The sequence below is a fragment of the Ranitomeya variabilis genome, chromosome 6 (assembly GCF_051348905.1).
Source record: "Ranitomeya variabilis isolate aRanVar5 chromosome 6, aRanVar5.hap1, whole genome shotgun sequence".
NCBI classification, from domain to species: domain Eukaryota; kingdom Metazoa; phylum Chordata; class Amphibia; order Anura; family Dendrobatidae; genus Ranitomeya; species Ranitomeya variabilis.
This window is the reverse complement of record NC_135237.1, coordinates 518,429,339-518,451,856: the sequence shown is the minus strand read 5'-3', so window position 1 is coordinate 518,451,856 and position 22,518 is coordinate 518,429,339. Positions and strand designations below refer to the sequence as shown.

General features: G+C 44.3%; 1 protein-coding gene across 1 annotated transcript in view; it reads right to left on the bottom strand.

The window, feature by feature from the left end:
- The window catches only part of FZD6 (frizzled class receptor 6), a 76,144-nt gene extending 54,479 nt beyond the window's left edge, over nucleotides 1-21,665 (bottom strand). Inside the window, exons 1-2 of the mRNA XM_077271000.1 lie at nucleotides 21,509-21,665; nucleotides 171-542 (exon numbers count right to left, since the gene is read on the bottom strand). Coding sequence (XP_077127115.1) covers nucleotides 171-389 — 219 coding nt within the window. The 5' untranslated portion in view covers nucleotides 390-542; nucleotides 21,509-21,665. The remainder of the gene's footprint in view (nucleotides 1-170; nucleotides 543-21,508) is intronic.
- Nucleotides 21,666-22,518: the final 853 nt, after the last annotated feature.

Genomic DNA, 22,518 nt, shown 5'->3' with positions numbered 1-22,518 from the left:
GTATATATGGTATTAAGAATGACCAAAAATTTCAATAAGAAGTAAATTGCAAAATTGCTTGTATTTACAAGCACTATTTAATTTAAGAAGATGGGAGCAACCCATAGTTTGCATAGGTTAAGATTCTCACTGAATTATGGAATACCTATTTTGGAACCAATGACACTTACCTCCATTTTCGTAGCTGCGATTGCTTGGTCGTAGTGCTCCAAAAGGTTTGGAAAGAAGGTCATATTATAGGACATGCCCATACATCTAGGCACTGTAATGGGCTCACAAGTGAACAAACTGTGACCTTCCACAGCAGGCAGCAGTAATGTGGACAGGATGGTTACCCCAAAACACCACATCTTGGAAGACCGCTGAGAGTTAAAGGTATCGCAGTACATTAATTCCAGGCGGAATGGAGTCTCATCAAGTGTATGAATAACCCGTTATTAGGAGATCATGGATGGTGACGTTTCCGGTCCTTGCTGTGAACATTCTCTGGAAGTAACACAATGCCAGGCTGTGGAATAATACAGCATTTACTTCTGATCATCCTGCACAGAGGGATAAACAAAATAGGATGATGATTAGCATAAAAAAAAAATAACAACAACCTGTACTAAATGTCACAGTACTCGTAGATACAATATGGCAGATGCACCAACATCCTTCACGAGTATGTAGGGACTGGTGTCATTCCAATACGTTGTATCAATTAAGTTACCAAATCCATATAGTTGTAAACTTACTGGGAACTCTAATCCCAAAAGCCATGAATGCACGTGTCGCGGACCACTAAAACAGTCATAGCGACTTTCATAGGTTTATGGCAGCAGAGTGTAATGCCTTATAAAAGCAGGTCACAGAGCAAAAAAAACATGAAAAAGTAAACATAAAAGATTATGTTTGCACTTAGCCAATGCAACTGTTTTCTAGCTCTCGTTGAGGGACCCTTAAAAAACTATGACTTTTGTTTCAGGCTGCAAGAATCAAACACTTTAGTGGAAACTAAGAAATCCACAGTTAAGTCAATATATATTTGGACAGAGACAACATTTTTCTAATTTTGGTTATAGACATTACCACAATGCATTTTAAACTAAACAATTCAGATGCAGTTGAAGTTCAGACTTTCAGCTTTCATTTGAGGGTATCCACATCAAAATTGGATGAAGGGTTTAGGAGTTTCAGCTCCTTAACATGTGCCACCCTGTTTTTAAAGGGACCAAAAGTAATTGGACAATTGACTGATTGGTCGTCGTTTCATACTACAGATGGACAATGACCCAAAACATAAAGCCAAAGCAACCCAGGAGTTTATTAAAGCAAAGAAGTGGAATATTCTTGAATGGCCAAGTCAGTCACCTGATCTCAACCCAATTGAGCAGCATTTCACTTGTTAAAGACTAAACTTCAGACAGAAAGGCCACAAACAAACAGCAACTGAAAACCACCGCAGTGAAGCCATACCTCGTGTCCGTTGTGCACTGGATGCGTCATGTTTTGGCGGACAGTCACGAAAAAAACGCTTAAGGGAACGTTTTTTCGTCCATTGGGTCCGCCATTTCCTACCGAACTCTGCCCCCTCTTCCCCGGGACTTTACAATGGGCAGCGGATGCGTTGAAAAACTGCATCCGCTACCCACGTTGTGCCGAATTTTCACATGCGTCGGTACGTCGCGACGACGCTTAGCGACTGCCCCGTACTGACGCAAGTGTGAAAGTAGCCTAAATGTTAAAAAAAAAAATTCCTTCTTTGGAGGGGGCACAACAAACCCCCCGCCCCCCCCCCCCAAAAAAAAGAAATCATTGAAAAGACAATGAAAATGAGGTATGTGCTCCATACCGGTATCATTAAAATCTTTAACCTGGCACACAAAAGAAAAAAAGCACACAAATATATGTCCATCAACTGAAAAATTATAACGTTTTGGGTCTCAGAAAATGGGGACCCAAAGCATAACATATTTATTGATTTCTTTTTTTTTTTTTAAAAGCATAGTACTTTTTAAATCCACTCAGGGTATGTGCACATGTTAGGTATTTGTTGCAGTCATTTCTGCATCAAAAACGTGTCTATTGGAAGGAAAAATGCTGCATGAAAAATGTGGAGTTTTTGCCGCATTTTTTGCTTGTGTTCCTTGATGCATTTTTTTCCCAATCATTAGAATAGATGAAAAAAACTGCAAAAAAATGCTGAGAAAATTGCCATTCTGAAGATATGAAACTGCTTCAAATCTGCAAGAAAAATAGGAAACGTGTGATTGAGACTTCAGGAATCTCATTCACTTTGCTGGTACTAGGAAATCCTTCAGGTCTAATGACATAACTGTGCGGAAAACATAAAATGTGTGCGCAGACCCTGCTATAGTATAAGGATACGGAGGATAACACACAAACAAAACCTACACCTGATTTGTATTGCTGTACTCGTTCAGACCTGGAGGTTATTTTTTACTGCACAACAAATGATGCAAAAACAAAACTTAAACATTGGCGGAATTTTAACCCCTTCCCGACATGTGACGGTATAGTACGTCACATGTCGGGACCCCCGCTTTGATGTGCGCTCCGGCGGTGAGAGCACATCAAAGTCGCGACATGTCAGCTGTTTTTTACAGCTGACATGTGCGCGCAATAGCGGCGGGTGAAATCGCGATCACCCGCCGCTATTAACTAGTTAAATGCCGCTGTCAAGCGCAGACAGCGGCATTTAACTACCGCATCCGGCCGTGCGGCCGGATATGAGCGCATCGCCGACCCCCGTCACATGATCGGGGGTCGGCGATGTGTCAGGAAGGTAACCATAGAGGTCCTTGAGACCTCTATGGTTACTGATTGCCGGTGGCTGTGAGCGCCCCCCTGTGGTCGGCGCTCACAGCACACCTGCAAATCTGCTGTGTAGCAGCGATCTTATGATCACTGCTGCATAGCAGAGCCGATCGGGCTGTGCCTGCTTCTAGCCTCCCATGGAGGCTATTGAAGCATGGCAAAAGTAAAAAAAAAAAGTTTTTAAAAATGTGAAAAAAATAAAAAAAATATAAAAGTTTAAATCACCCCCCTTTCGCCCCAATCAAAATAAATCAATAAAAAAAAAACCCAACCTACACATATTTGGTATCGCCGCGTTCAGAATCGCCCGATCTATCAATAAAAAAAAAGCATTAACCTGATCGCTAAATGGCGTAATGAGAAAAAAATTCGAAACGCCAGATTTACGTTTTTTTGGTCGCCACGACATTGCATTAAAATGCAATAACGGGCGATCAAAAGAACGTATCTACACCAAAATGCTATCATTAAAAACGCCAGCTCGGCACGCAAAAAATAAGCCCTCACCTGACCCCAGATCACGAAAAATGGAGACGCTACGAGTATCGGAAAATGGCGCAATTTTGTTTTGTTTTGTTTTTTGCAAAGTTTGGAATTTTTTTTCACCACTTAGGTGAAAAATAACCTAGTCATGTTGGGTGTCTATAAACTCGTAGTGACCTGGAGAATCATAATGGCAGGTCAGTTTTAGCATTTAGTGAACCTAGCAAAATAGGCAAGCAAAAAACAAGTGTGGGATTGCACTTTTTTTGCAATTTCACTGCACTTGGAATTTTTTTCCCGTTTTCTAGTACACGACATGCTAAAACCAATGATGTCGTTCAAAAGTACAACTCGTCCCGCAAAAAATAAGCCCTCACATGGCCAAATTGACGGAAAAATAAAAAAGTTATGGCTCTGGGAAGGAGGGGAGCGAAAAACGAAAATGGAAAAACGGAAAAAGCTCCGGGGGTGAAGGGGTTAATCTTTTTCTCCACTTCACTGCACATGGATCCCTTCCCCCCCATTGTCATTCAAAGCTACTTGTCTAAAAAAGGCCATATCAGGCACCAGGGCTCCGGTATTACTGCCACGTCTGCAATCCTTACATTTTGTGTTACCTCCTTTTGTTCTCCAGCCAGCACCAATGCCATTTTCATATGTATAGAGCCTACAATGCTAATTATGTACACGGCCAAGAATCAGTCTCCATGACAAGCCCCAAGATCAACTGATAAGGATCTGCTAGTCTTTCTGAAAATCCCTAGATCAGCTATTGCCACCTTATCCTGAGCTTACCAGGTATCTGGCCATGAAGATGCTACAGATTAATATTGTTTAGGAAGGGACTTTATGCAGATATCGACCTGATCCTCAACTGAGAACATGAGGCTCCAGCTGAATCCTGCCATTTTCAGGGATGGCTCAAGCAGCTGATCTGTTACTACAATCTGTTTCCTCCAGTCACACAATAATATACTTGTGCTATATTATATGAATGTTGGTGATGGGTGAACGTGCTGGGATAAGGTGTTATCCATACATGCTCGTGTGCTAACAGAATGACTTCGGTGTGCTCGAAAAATATGCTCGACAGCCACAAGACATGCAGGGATTGCCTAACAGCCGAGAGATATGCAGCCGTGGGGACTCAAACATATTTTTCAAGCACACTGAAGACACCTGGCTGTGCAATTGGATGTATCCATAGAGCAAGAAATCTGATGCATCTAAGGCTATGTGCACACCTTGCGGATTCGCAGCTGTTTTCCATGCGTTGTACTGTACCATGTATACCTATAGAAAACAAAATCCGCAGTGCCCATGCTGCGGAAACGCTGCGTTGTATTTTCCGCAGCATGTCAATTTGTGCGGATTCCGCAGCGGTTTACATCTGCTCCCCAATAGGAATCCACAGGTGTAAAACCGCAGGTGGAATCCGCACAAAAACTGCAGTGCGTTTTACCTGTGGATTTTTCAAAATCTGTACATAGCCTAATGCTACTTTCACACACCGGGTTTTCGCTGTCAGGATGAATTTGGCTACTTTTGAAAAAAAAAATAAAATAAATACCCGGATCCGTTGCAAATTGTGCAAAAACTGATGCGAAGCGAGAGAGCGAGATCTCCAGAGTCTCCATACTTCAACCCGGACAGCTTTGACACCCTAAAGACTGAAGCTGCCCATTTCCAGACTCTTGGCAACGTTCTCATCTACGGAGACTTCAACGCAAGAACGGAAGGGAAAGAGACTACCTGATCATTGATGGAAACATCTATATATTTGGAGCAGATACCGACTGACAACTCAGTGCACACAGACAGGAACAGCTACGATTGCACAGTTAACAAAAGCGGCAGAACACTGTTGAACCTATGCTGAAGCCTTGGACTTCTAAAGGTACCTTCACACGAAACGACATTATAACGATATCGCTAGCAATCCGTGACGTTGCAGCGTCCTCGCTAGCGATATCGTTTCGTTTGACACGCAGCAGCGATCAGGATCCTGCTGTGATGTCGCTGGTCGCTGAATAAAGTCCAGAACTTTATTTGGTCGTCCGATCGCCGTGTATCGTTGTGTTTGACACCAAAAGCAACGATACCAGCGATATTTTACACTGGTAACCAGGGTAAACATCGGGTTACTAAGCGCAGGGCCGCGCTTAGTTACCCGATGTTTACCCTGGTTACTAGCGTAAAATGTAAAAAAAACAAACAGCACATACTCACATTGCGTCCCCTGCAGTCTGCTTCCTCCTCTGACTCAGCGCCGCAAAGTGAAAGTGAAAGCAGCACAGCGGTGACGTCACCGCTCTGCTCTCACTGTACGGCGCTCAGTCAGTCAGGAAGTGGACGCAGGGGGACGTGAATGTAAGTATGTGCTGTTTGTTTTTTTTAGATTTTACGCTGGTAACCAGGGTAAACATCGGGTTACTAAGCGCGGCCCTGCGCTTAGTTACCCGATGTTTACCCTGGTTACCAGGGGACCTCGGCATAGTTGATCGCTGGAGAGCGGTCTGTGTGACAGCTCTCCAGCGACCAAACAGCGACGCTGCAGCGATCGACATCGTTGTCGCTATCGCTGCAGCGTCGCTTCGTGTGAAGGTACCTTTATCCTCAATGGCCGCACCAAGGGAGACTCACTGGGAAGACATACCCTAAACTCCCATGTGGGCAGCAGTGTGATAGACTATGCTATCACAGATATGGACCCTACAAATATTGGAGCCTTTATAGTCACCCCACAAACATCTGTCAGACCACAAACAACTGCTTCTATACATCAAATCCACAAAGAAGTCACCCTCACAAACCCCACAAAAGACCGGCCTCTTTAGCTTGCCACCATCCTTCAAATGGCCCAAGATATCAGCCCCAAAATACAAAGATGCCATCAACAGACCAGAGAGCAAGGAGAAGCTCCAATGCTTCCATAATAACGTGTATGAACTTAACCCTGAAGGAGTACACCTAGCGGTAAGAGACCTTAACGACATTCTATATGCCATGGCAGAAATGTCTGACCTGAAAAGAAGCATCAACAAGAGGCCGGGTAAACAAAATCCCAACAACTGGTTTGACAAAGAATGCAAGACCATACGGAAGGCCCTAAGAATGGCCTCAAATAAAAAACACAGAGACCCCAACAACCCCACTCTGAGGGAAGCCTACCACAACGGTATAACGAAATTACAAAGCCATCTTCAGAAAGAAAAAGCAAAACCACATCTCTACCAAAACTCCTCCAACTCCAAGATGCCCCTGAGGACAACAAATTTTGGGAACTGTGGAATCACCCTGGATCCAACCAGAAAAGCAACAGCCTCCACATCCAGAGTGGCAACATCTGGCTCCAGTACTTCAAGGACCTTTACAATGACATCCCAAGTGAAGACCTGAACCCAGCACAAAAAGAGCTTGTGAAAAAACTGAAAGATATGGAGGAAAAGTTCAAATATTTCCAAAATCCTCTGGATACACCAATCACACCGACAGAAATAACAGAAAGGATCACACAGATAAAAGGTAAAAAAGCCAGCAGTCCAGATGGGATCCTCCCAGAAATGCTGAAATACAGCTCTCCAGACATCCAGGCTGCGATAACAAAACTATTTAACCCCTTCCCGCCGCGGCCCTTCTTCATTTTTGTGTTTTCGTTTTTCGCTCCCCTTCTTCCCAGAGCCATAACTTTTTTATTTTTTCGTCAATATGGTCATGTGACGGCTTATTTTTTGCGGGACGAGTTGTACTTTTGAACGACACCATTGGTTTTACCATGTCTTGTACTAGAAAACAGGAAAAAAAATTCCAAGTGCGGTGAAATTGCAAAAAAAGTGCAATCCCACACTTGTTTTTTGATTTTTTGGGGGCTTTTTTGCTAGCTTCACTAAATGCTAAAACTGACCTGCCATTATGATTCTCCAGGTCATTACGAGTACAGAGACACTTAACATGTCTAGGTTATTTTTTATCTTTTATTTATATTTATATTAAGTGGTGAAAAAAAAAAATTCAAAACTTTGCTTAAAAAGAGAAAAAAAAAAGCGCCATATTCCGATACCCGTAGCGTCTCCATTTTTCGTGATCTTGGGTTGGGTGAGGGCTTATTTTTTGCGTACCGAGCTGACGTTTTTACTGATACCACTTTTGTGCAGATACGTTCTTTTGATCGCCCGTTATTGCATTTTAATGCAATGTCGCGGCGACCCAAAAAAACGTAATCCTGGCGTTTCTAATTTTTTTCTCGCTACGCTGTTTAGCGATTAGGTTAATGCTTTTTTTATTGATAGATCGGGCTATTCTGAACGCGGCGATACCAAATATGTGTAGGTTTGATTTTTTAATTGTTTTATTTTGGATGGGGAGAAAGGGGGGGGGGTGATTTAAACTTTTATTTATTTTTAAAAACATTTTTTTTTACTTTTGCCATGCTTCAATAGCCTCCATGGGAGGCTAGAAACTGGCACCACTCGATTGGCTCTGCTACATAGCAGCGATCATCAGATCGCTGCTATGCAGCAAAAATGCAGGCTTGCTATGAGCGCCGACCACAGGAGGGCGCTCACAGCAGGCCGGCATCAGTAACCATAGAGGTCTCAAGGACCTCTATGGTTACCATCCTGATGCATCGCCGACCCCCGATCATGTGACGGGGTCGGCGATGCGCTCATTTCCGGCCGTGCGGCCGGAAGCGCCGGTTAAATGCCGCTGTCAGCGTTTGACAGCGGCATTTAACAGGTAATAGCGGCGGGTGAGTCGCGATTTCACCCGCCGCTATTGCACGCACATGTCAGCTGTACAAAACAGCTGACATGACGCGACTTTGATGTGGGCTCACCGCCAGAGCCCACATCCAAGCAGGGGACCCGACATGCGCCGTACTAGTACGGCGCACGTCGGGAAGGGGTTAATGTTGTACTGCAGGCCACCTGCTTCCCAAAAACTGGAACTAAGGCCTCATAACCCCTATACACAAAACCGGGGACAAGTACGATCCAGCAAACTACCGGGGCATATGCATCAGTAGCAACCTGGGTAAACTCCTCAACTGCATCTTGAACAAGAGGATCCTCACCTTCCTCACCGAGCACAAAGTCTTCAGCAAGAGCCTAGAAAACAACAAAGAAGAAAAACGACCAAAAATCCACTAAAATCAATTTTATTAAATTATAGTTGTAAGATTTTAAAAGACACAATAAAGAGAAAATTACAGGTTTCAAAATTGTGGGACGCTGTTGAAAATCAATGATTTACATAGCACTGAGAAATAAATTCAGCAAGAGCCTAGCAGGGTTCATGCCGAACCACCGCACCACTGACCACATCTACACTCTGCACAGCCTCATCAAGAGCCACGACCACAATACAAAGAACGGGAAGATATACGCTTGTTTTGTGGACTTCAAGAAGGCCTTCGACTCAGTGTGGCACCCAGGACTATTCCTAAAACTGCTGGGGAGCGGAATAGGAGGCAAAACATATGACGTCATCCGAAGCTCCTACACTGAGAACAGTTGCAGTGTGAAGGTCAACGGAAGGAGGACGGCCTATTTGCAACAGAGCCGAGGAGTGAGACAGGGCTGCAGCCTCGGTCCAACACTCTTTAACATCTACATCAATGAGCTGGCAGTGGCCCTAGAGTCCTCTTCAGCACCAGGACTCACCCTCCATGACACCCAGGGGAAATTTCTGCTGTATGCGGATGACCTTGTGCAGTTATCACCAACAGAGAAAGGCCTCCAAGAACATCTGAAAATCATTCAGCAGGACATGGGCACTGCCAATCAACCAGAAGAAAACTAATATCATGGTGTTCCAGAAAAGAAGGCAGAAACCTACTGGCCATCCTACCTTTATGATAGACAACCGTCCACTTACAGAAACCAACAACAGGTACACCTACCTGGGCCTAGAACTCAGCCAGTCAGGGAGCTTCAAGCAAGCAATAGAGTTACTAAAAGACAAGGCATCCAAAGCCTTCTATGCCATCAGAAGACGTCTGTACCATCTCAAGGCACCAGTAACCATCTGGCTAAAAATCTTTGACTCCATCATTGCCCCAATCCTTCTGTACGGCAGTGAGGTCTGGGGCCCAGTCTCATACCCAAACTGGTCAAAGTGGGACGCTGGGCCGACGGAAATATTCCACCTAGAGTTCTGCTAGCATCTTGTCCAAGTCCATCGGAGCACATCAAACAGCGCCTGCCGAGCAGAGCTGGGCAGATTCCCACTACACATCGCAATAAAGAAGAAGGCACTGTTATTCAAGGCTCATCTACAAAGTAGCAGTCCCAACTCCTACCATCACAAAGCCTTCCTACACCAGGAAGCCCCAGGAAGCCTCCCAACAAAAAGTACCCAAAGCCAGTCTGACCAAGCCATCAACCTACATGGCCTGACAAAAGGTGAAATCCAGAACATGGTACACAAAGTCAAAGAGGAATATCTCAGCATCTGGAGGAACAACAAACAAATCCAAGAAACTGACGAAATACCAGAACCTACAGAGGGAGTACAAACTGGCCCCATATCTAGAGAAACTAGAAAACCCCAAAGAGCGACAGATCCTAAGCCGATACCGACTAAGCACCCACAGCCTACTCATCGAATCCGGGCAGCACTGACAGAACTACAAGCCCCGAGAGGGCAGACTCTGCCAGCAGTGCCCCCAGGAGGCCGTGGAGGATGAGGCCCACTGTTATGAACTGGTGGTTTAGGAGCAACATGGACGTGCTCTGGAGGAGGTGGTATCTGTACTGACCGCAGTTCCTGAGCTTAACACAACACTAGCAGTAGCCGTGGGATGTTCCTGTCACTCCCTAGACACCTTGTCACAGCCAGAGGACTAACTACCCCTAAAGATAGAAACAGGAAAGCTATCTTGCCTCAGAGAAAGTTCCCAAAGGACAGCCTCCCACAAATATTGACTGTGAGTGGAGAGGGAAATGACATACACAGAATGAAACTAGGGTGAAGCAAAGGAGGCCAATCTAGCTAGATAGATAGTACAGGACAGAATGCTGTGCGGTCAGTATTAAAAACTAGAAAAAAATCCACCACAGAGTTTACAAAAATCTCCACACCTGACTAAAGGTGCGGAGGGTAAATCTGCTTCCCAGAGCTTCCAGCTTAACTGAATAAATCCATACTGACAAGCTGGACTAGAAAAAACAAAGAATGTGCTGAACGATTAAGTCCACAACAAGTGGAAAGCAAAAGAACAAAGCAAGGACTTATCTTTGCTGAACTGGTCAGAATATCAGGGAAATCCAAGAGAGATGTGAATCCAAGCAGGAACCATTGACAACTGGCACTGGCTGAAGGATGGAGCCAGGATAAATAGCCGAGCCAGAATAGACGATAAGTGGAAGCAGCTGCTGACTGCTAAATCCAAGGAGCAGCAGTTCCACTTAAATCCACCAGAGGGAGCCCAAGAGCAGAACTCACAAAAGTGCCACTTACAACCACCGGAGGGAGCCCAAGAGCGGAATTCACAACAGCCCACTTCCTGATGAGGTGCCCCAAATACTCCGCAGTGAGGGACACTCACTTCAAGAGACTGATCTCCTCCCAGACTTTACCTCTATGGAGGAGGAAGAGAAACTGCCGATAATACTGGGGGGGTGGGGTGTTAGAGAGGAAAGTGCAGTGGCCACAGCAGCGGAATATGTCAGTGCCTGCCACAGACTAAGAGGAGCTTGATATGTCATGGACTCCTATACCCCACCCTGGAAACGTCCCTATCCCTCGACTAAAGGGAGGAAGGAAGGAAGGAAGGAAGCTGATGTGTGAAAGTAGCCTAAATAAAAACCTCTTCCTATGTCAGGAGTCAGCACAACCGTGATATTATTACTATTATTATTATTTATTTATATAGCACCATTAATTCCATGATGCTGGACATGAGAAAGGGGTTATGTACTGGGTAAGGTTACTTTCACACTAGCGTCGGGCTCGGCCCGTCGCAGTGCGTCGGGCCGAGGTTACCGACGCTAGCGATCTCTGCGCCGCACAACGGGGGCAGCGGATGCATTTTTCCAGCGCATCCGCGGCACCATTGTGAGGTGCGGGGAGGTGGGGGCGGAGTTCCGGCCGCGCATGCGTGGTCGGAAAAAGCGGACCGTCGGCGGCAAAAAACGTTACATGTAGCTTTTTTTGTGCCGACGGTCCGCCACAACACGGCGCAACCATCGCACGACGTGTGTCAATCCGTCGCAATACGTCGCTTAATGTTAGTCTATGGGGAAAAAACGCATCCTGCAAGCACTTTTGCAGGATGCGTTTTTTCGGCCAAACGACGCATTGCGACGGATTGCAAAAAACGCTAGTGTGAAAGTAGCCTTATAGATATCGTTTACAGTAAACAAATTTACAATGCAGACCGGTACAGAGGGGAGAGGACCCTGTGTGATACTCCAGCTGTTTTGAAACTACAAGTCCCAGCATATCCTGACAGTCTGTCAAGGCATACTGGGATTTGTAGGTTTAGGACAGCAGGAGTGCCGCAGGATGCCGACTCTGCTCCGGGCTATGGTCACACAACTAAGTGGATTTTCCCCTGAAATCAGCATTGCAATGGCTTGGCTATACTAGGCCGGTGACGGCACATGCCACAAGGGCATAATGTCACGTGACTGGGTAACATGAAGTCTTGCTGCAATGTCAATTATCCTAAAACAGAGTCAAAACGATAATTTTAAAAAACTGCCTTTTCAAACAAAAATTCTCTCATTGTTGTTGCCCGCCAAGCTGTCACATTGATGAATCAATCAATGGTTGGACCACCAAAGAAAATAAAAATATGACACCCCAATACTCAAGGCTAAAGTCTGCGCTTGTCTTCTGCGTACATTACTGTCACCAGTTTTGTTTTTGGGCTTGGTCGGATTAGCTGTGACATTTGCGTACGTTACTTCCCCCAAGGCAAAGAACGATTAGCTGATTGTCAGCATTGTCAATTTTGACAACTTGATACCCAGCGTCTAAAAAAGGGTTTAATCTCACACTTCTATTAGAACTGAGAAGATAGAGGCGTCTCAGCATCGGAAAGGATCCTACAACCTGTGACACCACATGATATCGGGGCAAATCTAAACCCAAATATCTCGTTCATCTACCTGCACTACATCTTGTCCCTTCTATCAGGAGTCCATCCCAGATCTACAGGGGATCATACTTGGTCCTATTTTTCACCTGAATGGACCAAACCTGCAATACCAGTCTCAGCCTTTAAGCATGAATGGCACAGTTTCTTAAAGAAAATATTCTGAGGCTATGTGCACACGCTGTGGATTTTGCTGCGGATCCGCAGCGGTTTTGACGCTGCGGATTCTCAGCAGTTTTCCATGAGTTCACTGTACCATGTAAACCTATGGAAAACAAAATCTGCAGTGCACATGCTGCAGAAAATACCGCGCGGAAACGCTGCGTTGTTTATTCCGCAGCATGTCAATTCTTTGTGCAGATTCCGCTGCGGGTTACACCTGCTCCATAATAGGAATCCGCAGGTGTAAAACCGCAGGTGGAATCCGCACAAAAAACGCGGTAAATCCGCAGGTAATCCGCAGTGCGTTTTACCTGCGGATTTACAAAAACAGGTGCGGAAAAATCCGCAGAGATCCCACCTACGTGTGCACATACCCATATTCTTCTCAACCCTTCTTTAAAGGGGTTGTCCATTACATTACTAGGTCCAAGCTAGTGAAAAAGAAAAAAAAATTATATATATATGTATATATATATATATATATATATATATATATATATATATATATATTTTAATAATAATAATAATAATAACAATATGAAATATTGAAATCTGTCAGAGCAGCTTGGAGGAGCGCCTTTATACTCAGCGCTACTTCTGCAGCCGGGATCAACATCTCATAAATGTCATCCAATAGGTGTCTGCTGATTGGCTTTAGAACGGACATGATCACCCTCTGGATGTTAATCTCAGCAGACCGGTTGGGATTACAGAGGTGAAGCGCCGGTCCAAAAGGTATCAATTTTTTTTTTCAACCACCTGCACCCATTAATAAGGGGCTGTCTAGAAGTGGACAATAAATTTGAACTTGCCTAAAATAAGGAAATTTGAACAAGTGCTGATGGAAGGGACCACTTTTGAGATCTGTAGCGTAAATTATAACAGCACTATAAAAGTAAAGCCCATTATTTTTAATTACACTTCATAGAAGAACAACAACTGACCACCCCCCAACTACAACCGACCACCCCCACAACCATAACCGACCACCCCCACAACCAACCACCCCCACAACCATAACTGACCACCCCCACAACCATAACTGACCACCCCCACAACCAACCACCCCCACAACCATAACTGACCACCCCCACAACCAACCACCCCCACAACCATAACTGGCACGCTTACCTACAGCCAGTTTATTTTACTAAGGGCTCATTTCCACTTGCGAGACATACGTCCATGTCTTGCAGGTTAAAACCCTCTTCTGGCGCCGGCACTCCAGAGCGGAGCGTGCGGCCGCACAGCAACACATGGAGCTGCACGCTCCGTTCCCAAGTGCCGGCGCCAGAAGAGGATTTTAACCTGCGAGACACGGACGTATGTCTGGCAAGTGGAAATGAGCCCTAAGCTTACATCTCCACAGGGTTTTATGGAGATCCAAGTTTGGTTCAGTAGGGTTTGAGTGTTGCACCTCTGATACAGATGTTGAAAGTACGGTAATAATAAGCAATGGAACAAAATAGGCCTCATTTCTCAAAACAGTCTTGGCTGCCCATAGCAACCAATCACAGCACAGCTTTCATTTATCCAGAGTACTTTTACAAATGAAAGCAGAGCACTGACTGGTTGCTCTGGCTAACAAAGACAGTTTTGATAAATGAGGCACGGTGTTGCTTCTCAGTGATCTCTTGTTCCTTACAACAACATAAAAAAAAAGAAAAAGGTTTAAAATTATAGATCGTGGAAGTCTCGCTCCTGTCATTACGACGTGACACGTAGGAACCACCAGTGAAAATAAACACATCCACACCTGTGAAAACACTTCATAGACGCTGGCCGACCTCAGTGCAAATGTTTACATTATAGTTCTGTAAATGCGATTAAGAAGACGTGAAAATCCAATAAACTCTGAAAAGGAAATCATCAATTCACTAGAATGAAAAAAAAAAAAAAAAAAAAGATACAAGCGTGTGAGATTAGATAGATCTCGATTTTGGCCAAACATGTCTGTTTTGATAAAATTTATGGTTCACAATTGCACTATAACCTCACAGTATGAAAAGGAAGGTGCAGACGGCCATAGATTCTCTCACGATTATGTAAATGATGCTCTGATCAAACTCTAATCAGAGTGTCAGCCCTAGTGGGATCCAATTCTATGAGATAAGAAGATGGAGAAAAAAAAAATCATCTTCTCCATTCTGTCAGTGCTCTGATATCGGACTGCACTCAGATGTCACCGGAGTGCAGTGCAATGGTTTCCATGGACTTGCAAGGCAAAGTACGATCCGAATATCAGATCGAACTCGGGCGGCATGCAGCGATTTTTTTTTTGCTCGGCCAGACTCTGTCCGAGTAAAATATTGAATGCGTGCATGGCCCCATTGGTCTGATGTATGGTTGGATCACACTCTGACCGAAAATACACTCGTCTGCACCTGTCCTAAAATGGACAGTCTCATCTGGACAGTATCTGAACTGACAGTAACCATTCTTCATCCAGCTTTGGTTTGTGTGCCTGTTTTCACTATCAGTGTGACATCCATTCTTCATTAATGCAAGAACTTTAGTGTCCGTTTTTTTAATCACTCAATTAGGAGATGCAACATTATTTTTCCCCTTGTTTAGAATAAAAGAAGAAGATGGCACACTCATGGTGAGAACAGGCTCACAACCAGAAATGAGAACAATGAAAGAAAGAAAAAGGTTCCTTTTATACATGCACATAAAAATTATAAATATATATATATATTATATATATATATTATAATTTACATATATATATCTATATCTATATTTATTATAATTTATATATATATATATATATTTACACACACATACGTGCATACATACATACACATACTGTATATATGTGTCTGTATTAGGCATTATTGAATTCTTGATTTTTTTTATTTTTTATTTTTTTAAGTAAAAGTTTTGCAAAAAAAACGACAACATGCTTTTTGGAAAAACCACAGTTGCACAAATAGTGATAAGCGATAAACGTAAAACTTTATATAAATGGACATGGAATGGATACATACGAGATAGATGTGACAAATACGAGATAGAGGGAGCAATGGATACAAGAAAGGTTTCACATAATGAATCTTTTTCTAAGGCCAGGTTCACATTGCGGGTTATCCTCATGTCAGTTGCTCCTTAGGGGCTCAAGTCCAAAGCCCTGGAAGAAAGGGATATAGGGGTATGAGCTTACCACGTCTTGGATAAGCGCATATGGCCGAATATTATACCCACAGTGACTGTCTGCACCATTGCAGTCAATGGCCCAAGTCCCATTTTCCAGAGCTTCTGACGTGACGGTAAAACACAATATGAACAAAGCCCGACAGATAGGAATATAGACGATGATCATCTAGTGAAGAATCATCACCAGAGTTTTAGGCGGATCCCGGTTCCCCTCCTTCCCAATCTCACATCATCCAGACATTCTGTCATTTGGTAAAAGAAGTCTACAATTAAACAATTGACTATACAAAGTGTCACGTAACTCCCGGCTTTGTGAAGACCAAATCACCAACATGTAATTAAAAAGTGATAATAGGTTAACTCTGGAGAAGCGGGATAATTACACCGGGCCCATGGAGCATCTCAGTGCAGGAAAAGCTCCAGACAAGGCTGCCAGGCGTTCGTGCAGACGGTCAGGACGGAGACATCGAGATGCGATCATTTAACAATAATTACCCAAATACTTTCATTTATATAAACAATGTGAAAAAATACCAAACAATTAAAAGACATGAAATATCAAGAGGAAATCTACAAGATAAACCCCCATGCTATGCTGGACATATAGATTATAGAAGAAGGATTTTCTAGTATAATTTATATGTTCATATGTTGCATTTGAGGCTTTTTTTATGCAAATTAAAAACTGTTTTTCTTCATTTTACGGTACCAGCAAAAGCTACAAGATTTAAAAAATCTGTTGTACATGTTTTTGTTTTGTTTTTTACACCCGTGAATTTGAGAACTAGAGTGTTTTTGAAATGTGCAGCATGTCAATTGTTCCATTGTTTTTGGCACCCATAGAAAGCAACAAGTGCAAAAATGCTGCATCCCCCCCCCCCCAAAAAATAAAAAATAAAAAAAAAATGCAACTGCGTACTTTACATTGTTTCCAGCAAACAAAACTAATGTTATTAAACAAGTACTGTAAATAATAAGCACACATGTCATTCGCACCCCTAAACACTGCAATAACTAGCATATTTAGGGCAGCACGGTGGCTCAGTGGTTAGCACTGCAGCTTTGCAAATCCCACCAAGGACATCTGCAAGGAGTTTGTATGTTCTCCCTGTGTTTGTGTGGGTTTCTTCCGGATTCTCCAGTTTCCTCCCACACTCCAAAGACATACTGATAGGGAGTTTAGATTGTGAGCCCCAATGGGGACAGTGATGATAATGTGTGTAAAGCGCTGCGGAATAACATAGCGCTATATAAGTAAAGTATAATAAGTACCGTAAATAAATAAAACTTTGAATGCAAAAAGCAGCTGATGCATGCGAGCATAGCCTTAATCTACGGGTGCAGGATGTCGTCGTGTCGCTCAGACGGCCATACATACTGGATTTAGGTAGTAGATCCAATTTTCGTGTGATCTACTGACAATTTTATACATAGTAGGTTTGGACAAGATCGATTTTAACTGATCTCCACGTTTTCACTCCGCCAATGAAGTTGTCTGGCAGCAGCTTATCTCCAGCCCTAAAATGAGTCTGATCTTATCACATAATATCAGGTCAATCTCAGAGACTCCAAGTAATTAGTCTGAATACCCTCAACATCAGCAATCAGGAAAAACAAGAATCAGGCATCTTGGATTTTAACACCCAACCTCATATTCTAAAACCGGAGTCAGGGGAGCTCATGAGAAATCATTCCATTTTCATCAAGAAAAAAAAAAAAAAAAATGACAATTTTCATCTCTACAGTCATCTGCATTCATCTTCTATTTTTTTGTCCATATTGAATCCTTTTTTATAAATTAGTATTTTAAAAAAGACAAAATACTGTTTCCTCTATGTTAATAATTGCAATGGATCTGTAAAAAAATAAAAACTGAGTGCTATACAGATCTATATGGGATCCAATTTTTTTATTTATTTTTTTACTTAAACTTGAACGGGTGAGTCTCATCCGATACACGGAAGAGGATTGTGCAGGTTGCGTTTTGTTTTTTGCTTTTTTTAAATAAAATTGTAATTTGGACTGAACACAGCCATATTGAATTTCATTAGACAGTGTTGCGGTACGACTAGTGCGTGTCTGTATAATCTGCTCGTCTGAAAAGCCCTAAGGCCAGTCTCACACGTCCAGATAATTCCGGTACTGGAAAAATCAGTACTGGAGTTATCTGTGTCCGTGTGCTCACGTGGCACATCAGTGTGGCACACGTGCGGCAGCCGTGTGCCGACTGGGTACCACACAGACCGTTCAGGAGACAGCGCTAGAGATAAGCGCTGTCCCCTGCATCTGGTGCTGAAGCCGGAATTCATTCCTTCTTCCCAGCTGGAGAGAAGGAATGAAAAATCAATGTTTTTTTTTATTATTTTTGTCTTTAAAATAAAGATCCTTGTCACCTCCCCCCTCCCACCCCCTGTGCGCCCGCCCACTGGAAATAAAATACTCACCCAGCTCCCTCGATGCTTCCTCTCAGCACCGCAGCTTCTTCCTGTATGAGCGGTCACGTGGTACCACTCATTACAGTGATGAATATGCGGCTCCACCCCTATGGGAGCCGCATATTCATCATTGTAATGAACTGCACCACGTGACCGCTCATACAGGACAAGCTGCGGCACTGAGAGGAAGCATCAAGGGAGCAGGGTGAGTATTTTATTTCCAGTGGGCGGGCGCACAGGGGGTGGGAGGGGGGAGGTGACAAGGATCTTTATTTTAAAGACAAAAATAATAAAAAAAAACATTGATTTTTCATTCCTTCTCTCCAGCGAACGCTGCTGGAGAGAAGAAATGAATGGTGGTTTCAGCACCACAAGCTAGGGGGACAGCGCTTACTGTAGCGCTGTCTCCTGCATGGCACACGGACGGCACACGGACAGCATCCGTGTGCGGTACGTGTTTTACACGGACCCATTGACTTTAATGGGTCCGTGTGATACGTGCGCTCCCACGAACACTGACATGTCTCCGTGTTTTTCAAACGGACACACGGTCCGTGAAAACACGCTGACATGTGCAGAGACACATTGATTTTAATGTGTCTACGTGAGTCAGTGTCTCCGGTACGTGAGGAAACTGTCACAACACGTACCGGAGACACTGACGTGTGAAACCGGCCTCAGGGGGAGTTTCTATGCTGAGTTTTTGAAGTGGAAACTTCAAGCTTTAGAGGAGGATTTTAGAAAGTTTCCACTCTCAAAAACTCAGAAAAAAGACTTTGCTCGTCTCTCTTTGGGTGTGTTCGCACAGCACTAGAAATATCAACAGTCACTAATCCCCCTCCGGCCATGTTCACACACAGTTTAGTTTTAAGGCATTCAAAAACAATGAGTTTTCCAAGGAGCTTTTCTTTTTCCTGAAACAGTTTTGAAAAGATTTGGAAGCGTTTTTTTTGCAGTCTTTTGATTGGACAGTGCTCATTTTGGAGCGGATTCCATCAAGATCTGAGTAAAAACAGTGACATGAACTCTCTCTCCCCTAATCAGGCGTTTTTCAAAAACCTCTTAAAGGTCTTAAAACAGGATCTGTCAGTAGGATCTACCCTCCTGAGCCATCTATACGGACATGTAGGTCATAGGAAGCTGAATACAGGGATACCTCAATATCTGCGATCCGATGTCTTATTCAAGAGAAATCCATGTTTTCCTTAATATGCAAATGAGCTGTTCAGGACTATGGGCCGGATATAGATCTCTCCGAGTATCTTATGTTAAATGAAAGGGGAAGTGATCAGTGTGAGACATGTAGATCAGCCTGTCAGTCATTACATGTCTCACACTGGTAATGCATCTTTTCATTTAAAATAAGCCCTGGAGGCAGATTGTCAGGGAGATCTATGTCCCACCCATAGATCTGAACAGCTCATTCACATAGTAAGAAAAAGTGGATTTCTCTGGAACAAAACATTGGTTCACAGAGACCAAGGTAACATTTTACTCATCTTTCTATGACCTGCATGCCTAAATAGACGGCTTAGAAGGGTGCATTCTTCTGACAGATGCCCTTTAAATGGAATCCATCAGCAGGTTTTTCTTATGTAATCTGAAGACAGCATGCTGTAGGAGTTAAACATAAATTTCAGAGATGCTTCTCCTATCAAGCTCCATTGTTTTGTTTGCTTGCAATGATTGTTTTAGCATGGGAAGCTTATTGCTGGACAGCAGCATAAGCCGCCTAGTCCGGCTGTGACGAGCACATGTCTATGGATTTTCTACAAAGAGAACCCTGTGTGGGCGGGGTTAGCTTCCTTAGCTCTGCTGTATTGCTAACTCTAAAAGCCCTGACTGTGTGAGAACGGCTGCACCCAGTAATCTAAGTGATACATAGTTAGATTCAGCTTCTCTTTGCCTACATTACGCTGCTCTCAGAGGAGGTAGCAAACACCTGCTGACAGATTCCCTTTCAGAGAAAAAAAAAACAACAAAAAAACAACTTCTATAAACAACAGTCGATTATCCTTGAAAGTAAATAGGAAGAGTTTTCCAAGTCATTCTGAGTAGGATTTTGGAGAGGATCCACTTAACAAAACTCCATGTGAATACAAGCTGTTAGCAGTCAGCCCAATGCCATCTAATGTGTATGGCCAGATTAGCACACAGATCTGGCCGTGTACCGCATCAGTCGCAAATTCATAAAGTCAGGAAACAGTAGCAGATATTGCAACAGACCTCAATGGGAAACAATATCCATGTGGCAGTCGAGTTTCAAAATTAAAAAAAAAAAATGAAATAGTTGCATCATGTGACTGAAGAATTCTCCAACAGACTCCCATACAGCCCAGCCTGCCATATAGCATAGCCTCCCATACAGCCCAGCCTTCCATATAGCATAGCCTCCCATACCACCCAGCCTGCCATATAGCATAGCCTCCCATACAGCATAGCCTCCCATACAGCCCAGCCTTCCATATAGCATAGCCTCCCATACAGCATAGCCCGCCATACAGCTTAGCCTCCCATACAGCATAGCCTCCCATACAGCATAGCCTCCCATACAGCATAGCCTGCCATACAGTCCAGACTCCCATATAGCACAGCCTCCCACATAGCACAACCTCTCACACAGCACAGCTCCCCATACAGCACAGCCCCCCATACAGCACAGCTCCCCATACAGCACAGCCCCCCATACAGCACAGCTCCCCATACAGCACAGCTCCCCATACAGCACAGCTCCCCATACAGCACAGCTCCCCATACAGCACAGCCCCCCCATACAGCACAGCCCCCCATACAGCACAGCCCCCCCATACAGCACAGCCCCCCCATACAGCACAGCCCCCCCATACAGCACAGCCCCCCATACAGCACAGCCCCCCCATACAGCACAGCTCCCCCATACAGCACAGCTCCCCATACAGCACAGCCCCCCCATACAGCACAGCCCCCCATACAGCACAGCCCCCCATACAGCACAGCTCCCCATACAGCACAGCCCCCCATACAGCACAGCCCCCCATACAGCACAGCCCCCCATACAGCACAGCCCCCCCATACAGCACAGCCCCCCCATACAGCACAGCCTCCTTTGCCCCCATGACACCAGTGCACCTGTCTCTAGGACAGAATAGAAACCCTTTCTCCTTCTCCTCCTTTATCGCTCACTTCTTCCTTTCTTCCTGCTGATCTTTTCACTGCTGCCCCAGGTCTCTGTGTTGTCCCCCTGGCTGCTCTTTTGCCCTCCTGGCTGCCATTGTCCCCAGCCTCCTCCTTTCCCTGCCTGTCATCCCTCCTCCCCACCCCCAGAGCAGCACGGAGAGACCCCAGAATGAGGATCAGTGCTGGATCTTACCTGCAGGGAGGACAGATTTTCCAGGATCACCGAGCTGATACAATCCACCTAGTGTCACCCTCGGGCGATCACCCGGATTCCACACAACCAGCACCCGCCCGCACCGTGAGCGATGATCCTCCGTGCCTGCTCTCCCACGGTGTGAAGTTCCTGAAGTTCACTTTGAAGCCCGCGGTCTGATTGGCTGCAGCAGCCCCCCTTCTCCTGAGCACGCCCTCTCATTGGATGAGCCAGCCCCCATCTTACAGGCACGCCCTCTGATTGGCTGCTCCTGCCCCCTTTCTCTTCTAAACTTTCACTAGTGATTAGCTCCAGACTATACAATTGGCAGCCTGAGTTTATGGGACAGGGACAATCAGATCTATAGATTTATTGATCGTCTCCTGTCTGCTGTTCTCAGTGAAAGCTGCTCTTACCACAATACCAGATGTGACCTAGTTTATGCCTTGGTGACACCAGACATTGTAAACTCCACAGACAGTAAATTATAAGGTCAGAGAGAATAAAAGAAATATTAGCTGAGCAGCCATAGAGTTATCCTCACTGCAGCACCAGAGGTTTCCCTAATTTTAATTGCTGGAATCTGTGTGATCATTGGTGGGCAGGGGTGCAGCTCTACTGGCTGCCTAAAGCCTAGGGGAGACCAAAAGCTCCTTTTGGACGATAGGAGACCAATTTCATTGAAGACCAATGATAGTTGGGGGCCCTGTTGAAGATTTGTGATTGGGACCTACAAGCTTCAAGTTACAGCACTGCTGTAGGGTCCTTCCATGGGTCATCCATAAATTCTGTGGATGAACTAGGTGACCACAATGCCATCATTTAGGTCTCATTCAGATGTTAGTGATCTTTAGCTAAAAAACGGTCCTAACGTCATCAGTATTTTTCATCCAATTTTTATTGGTGTTAAGTATTTCATCAGTGATTTTTTTATATAAAAAAATTAATTACAAATCTTCTCCAATACATTACAATGTTAATCACGAACGGCACACTGATGCCATCTGTTG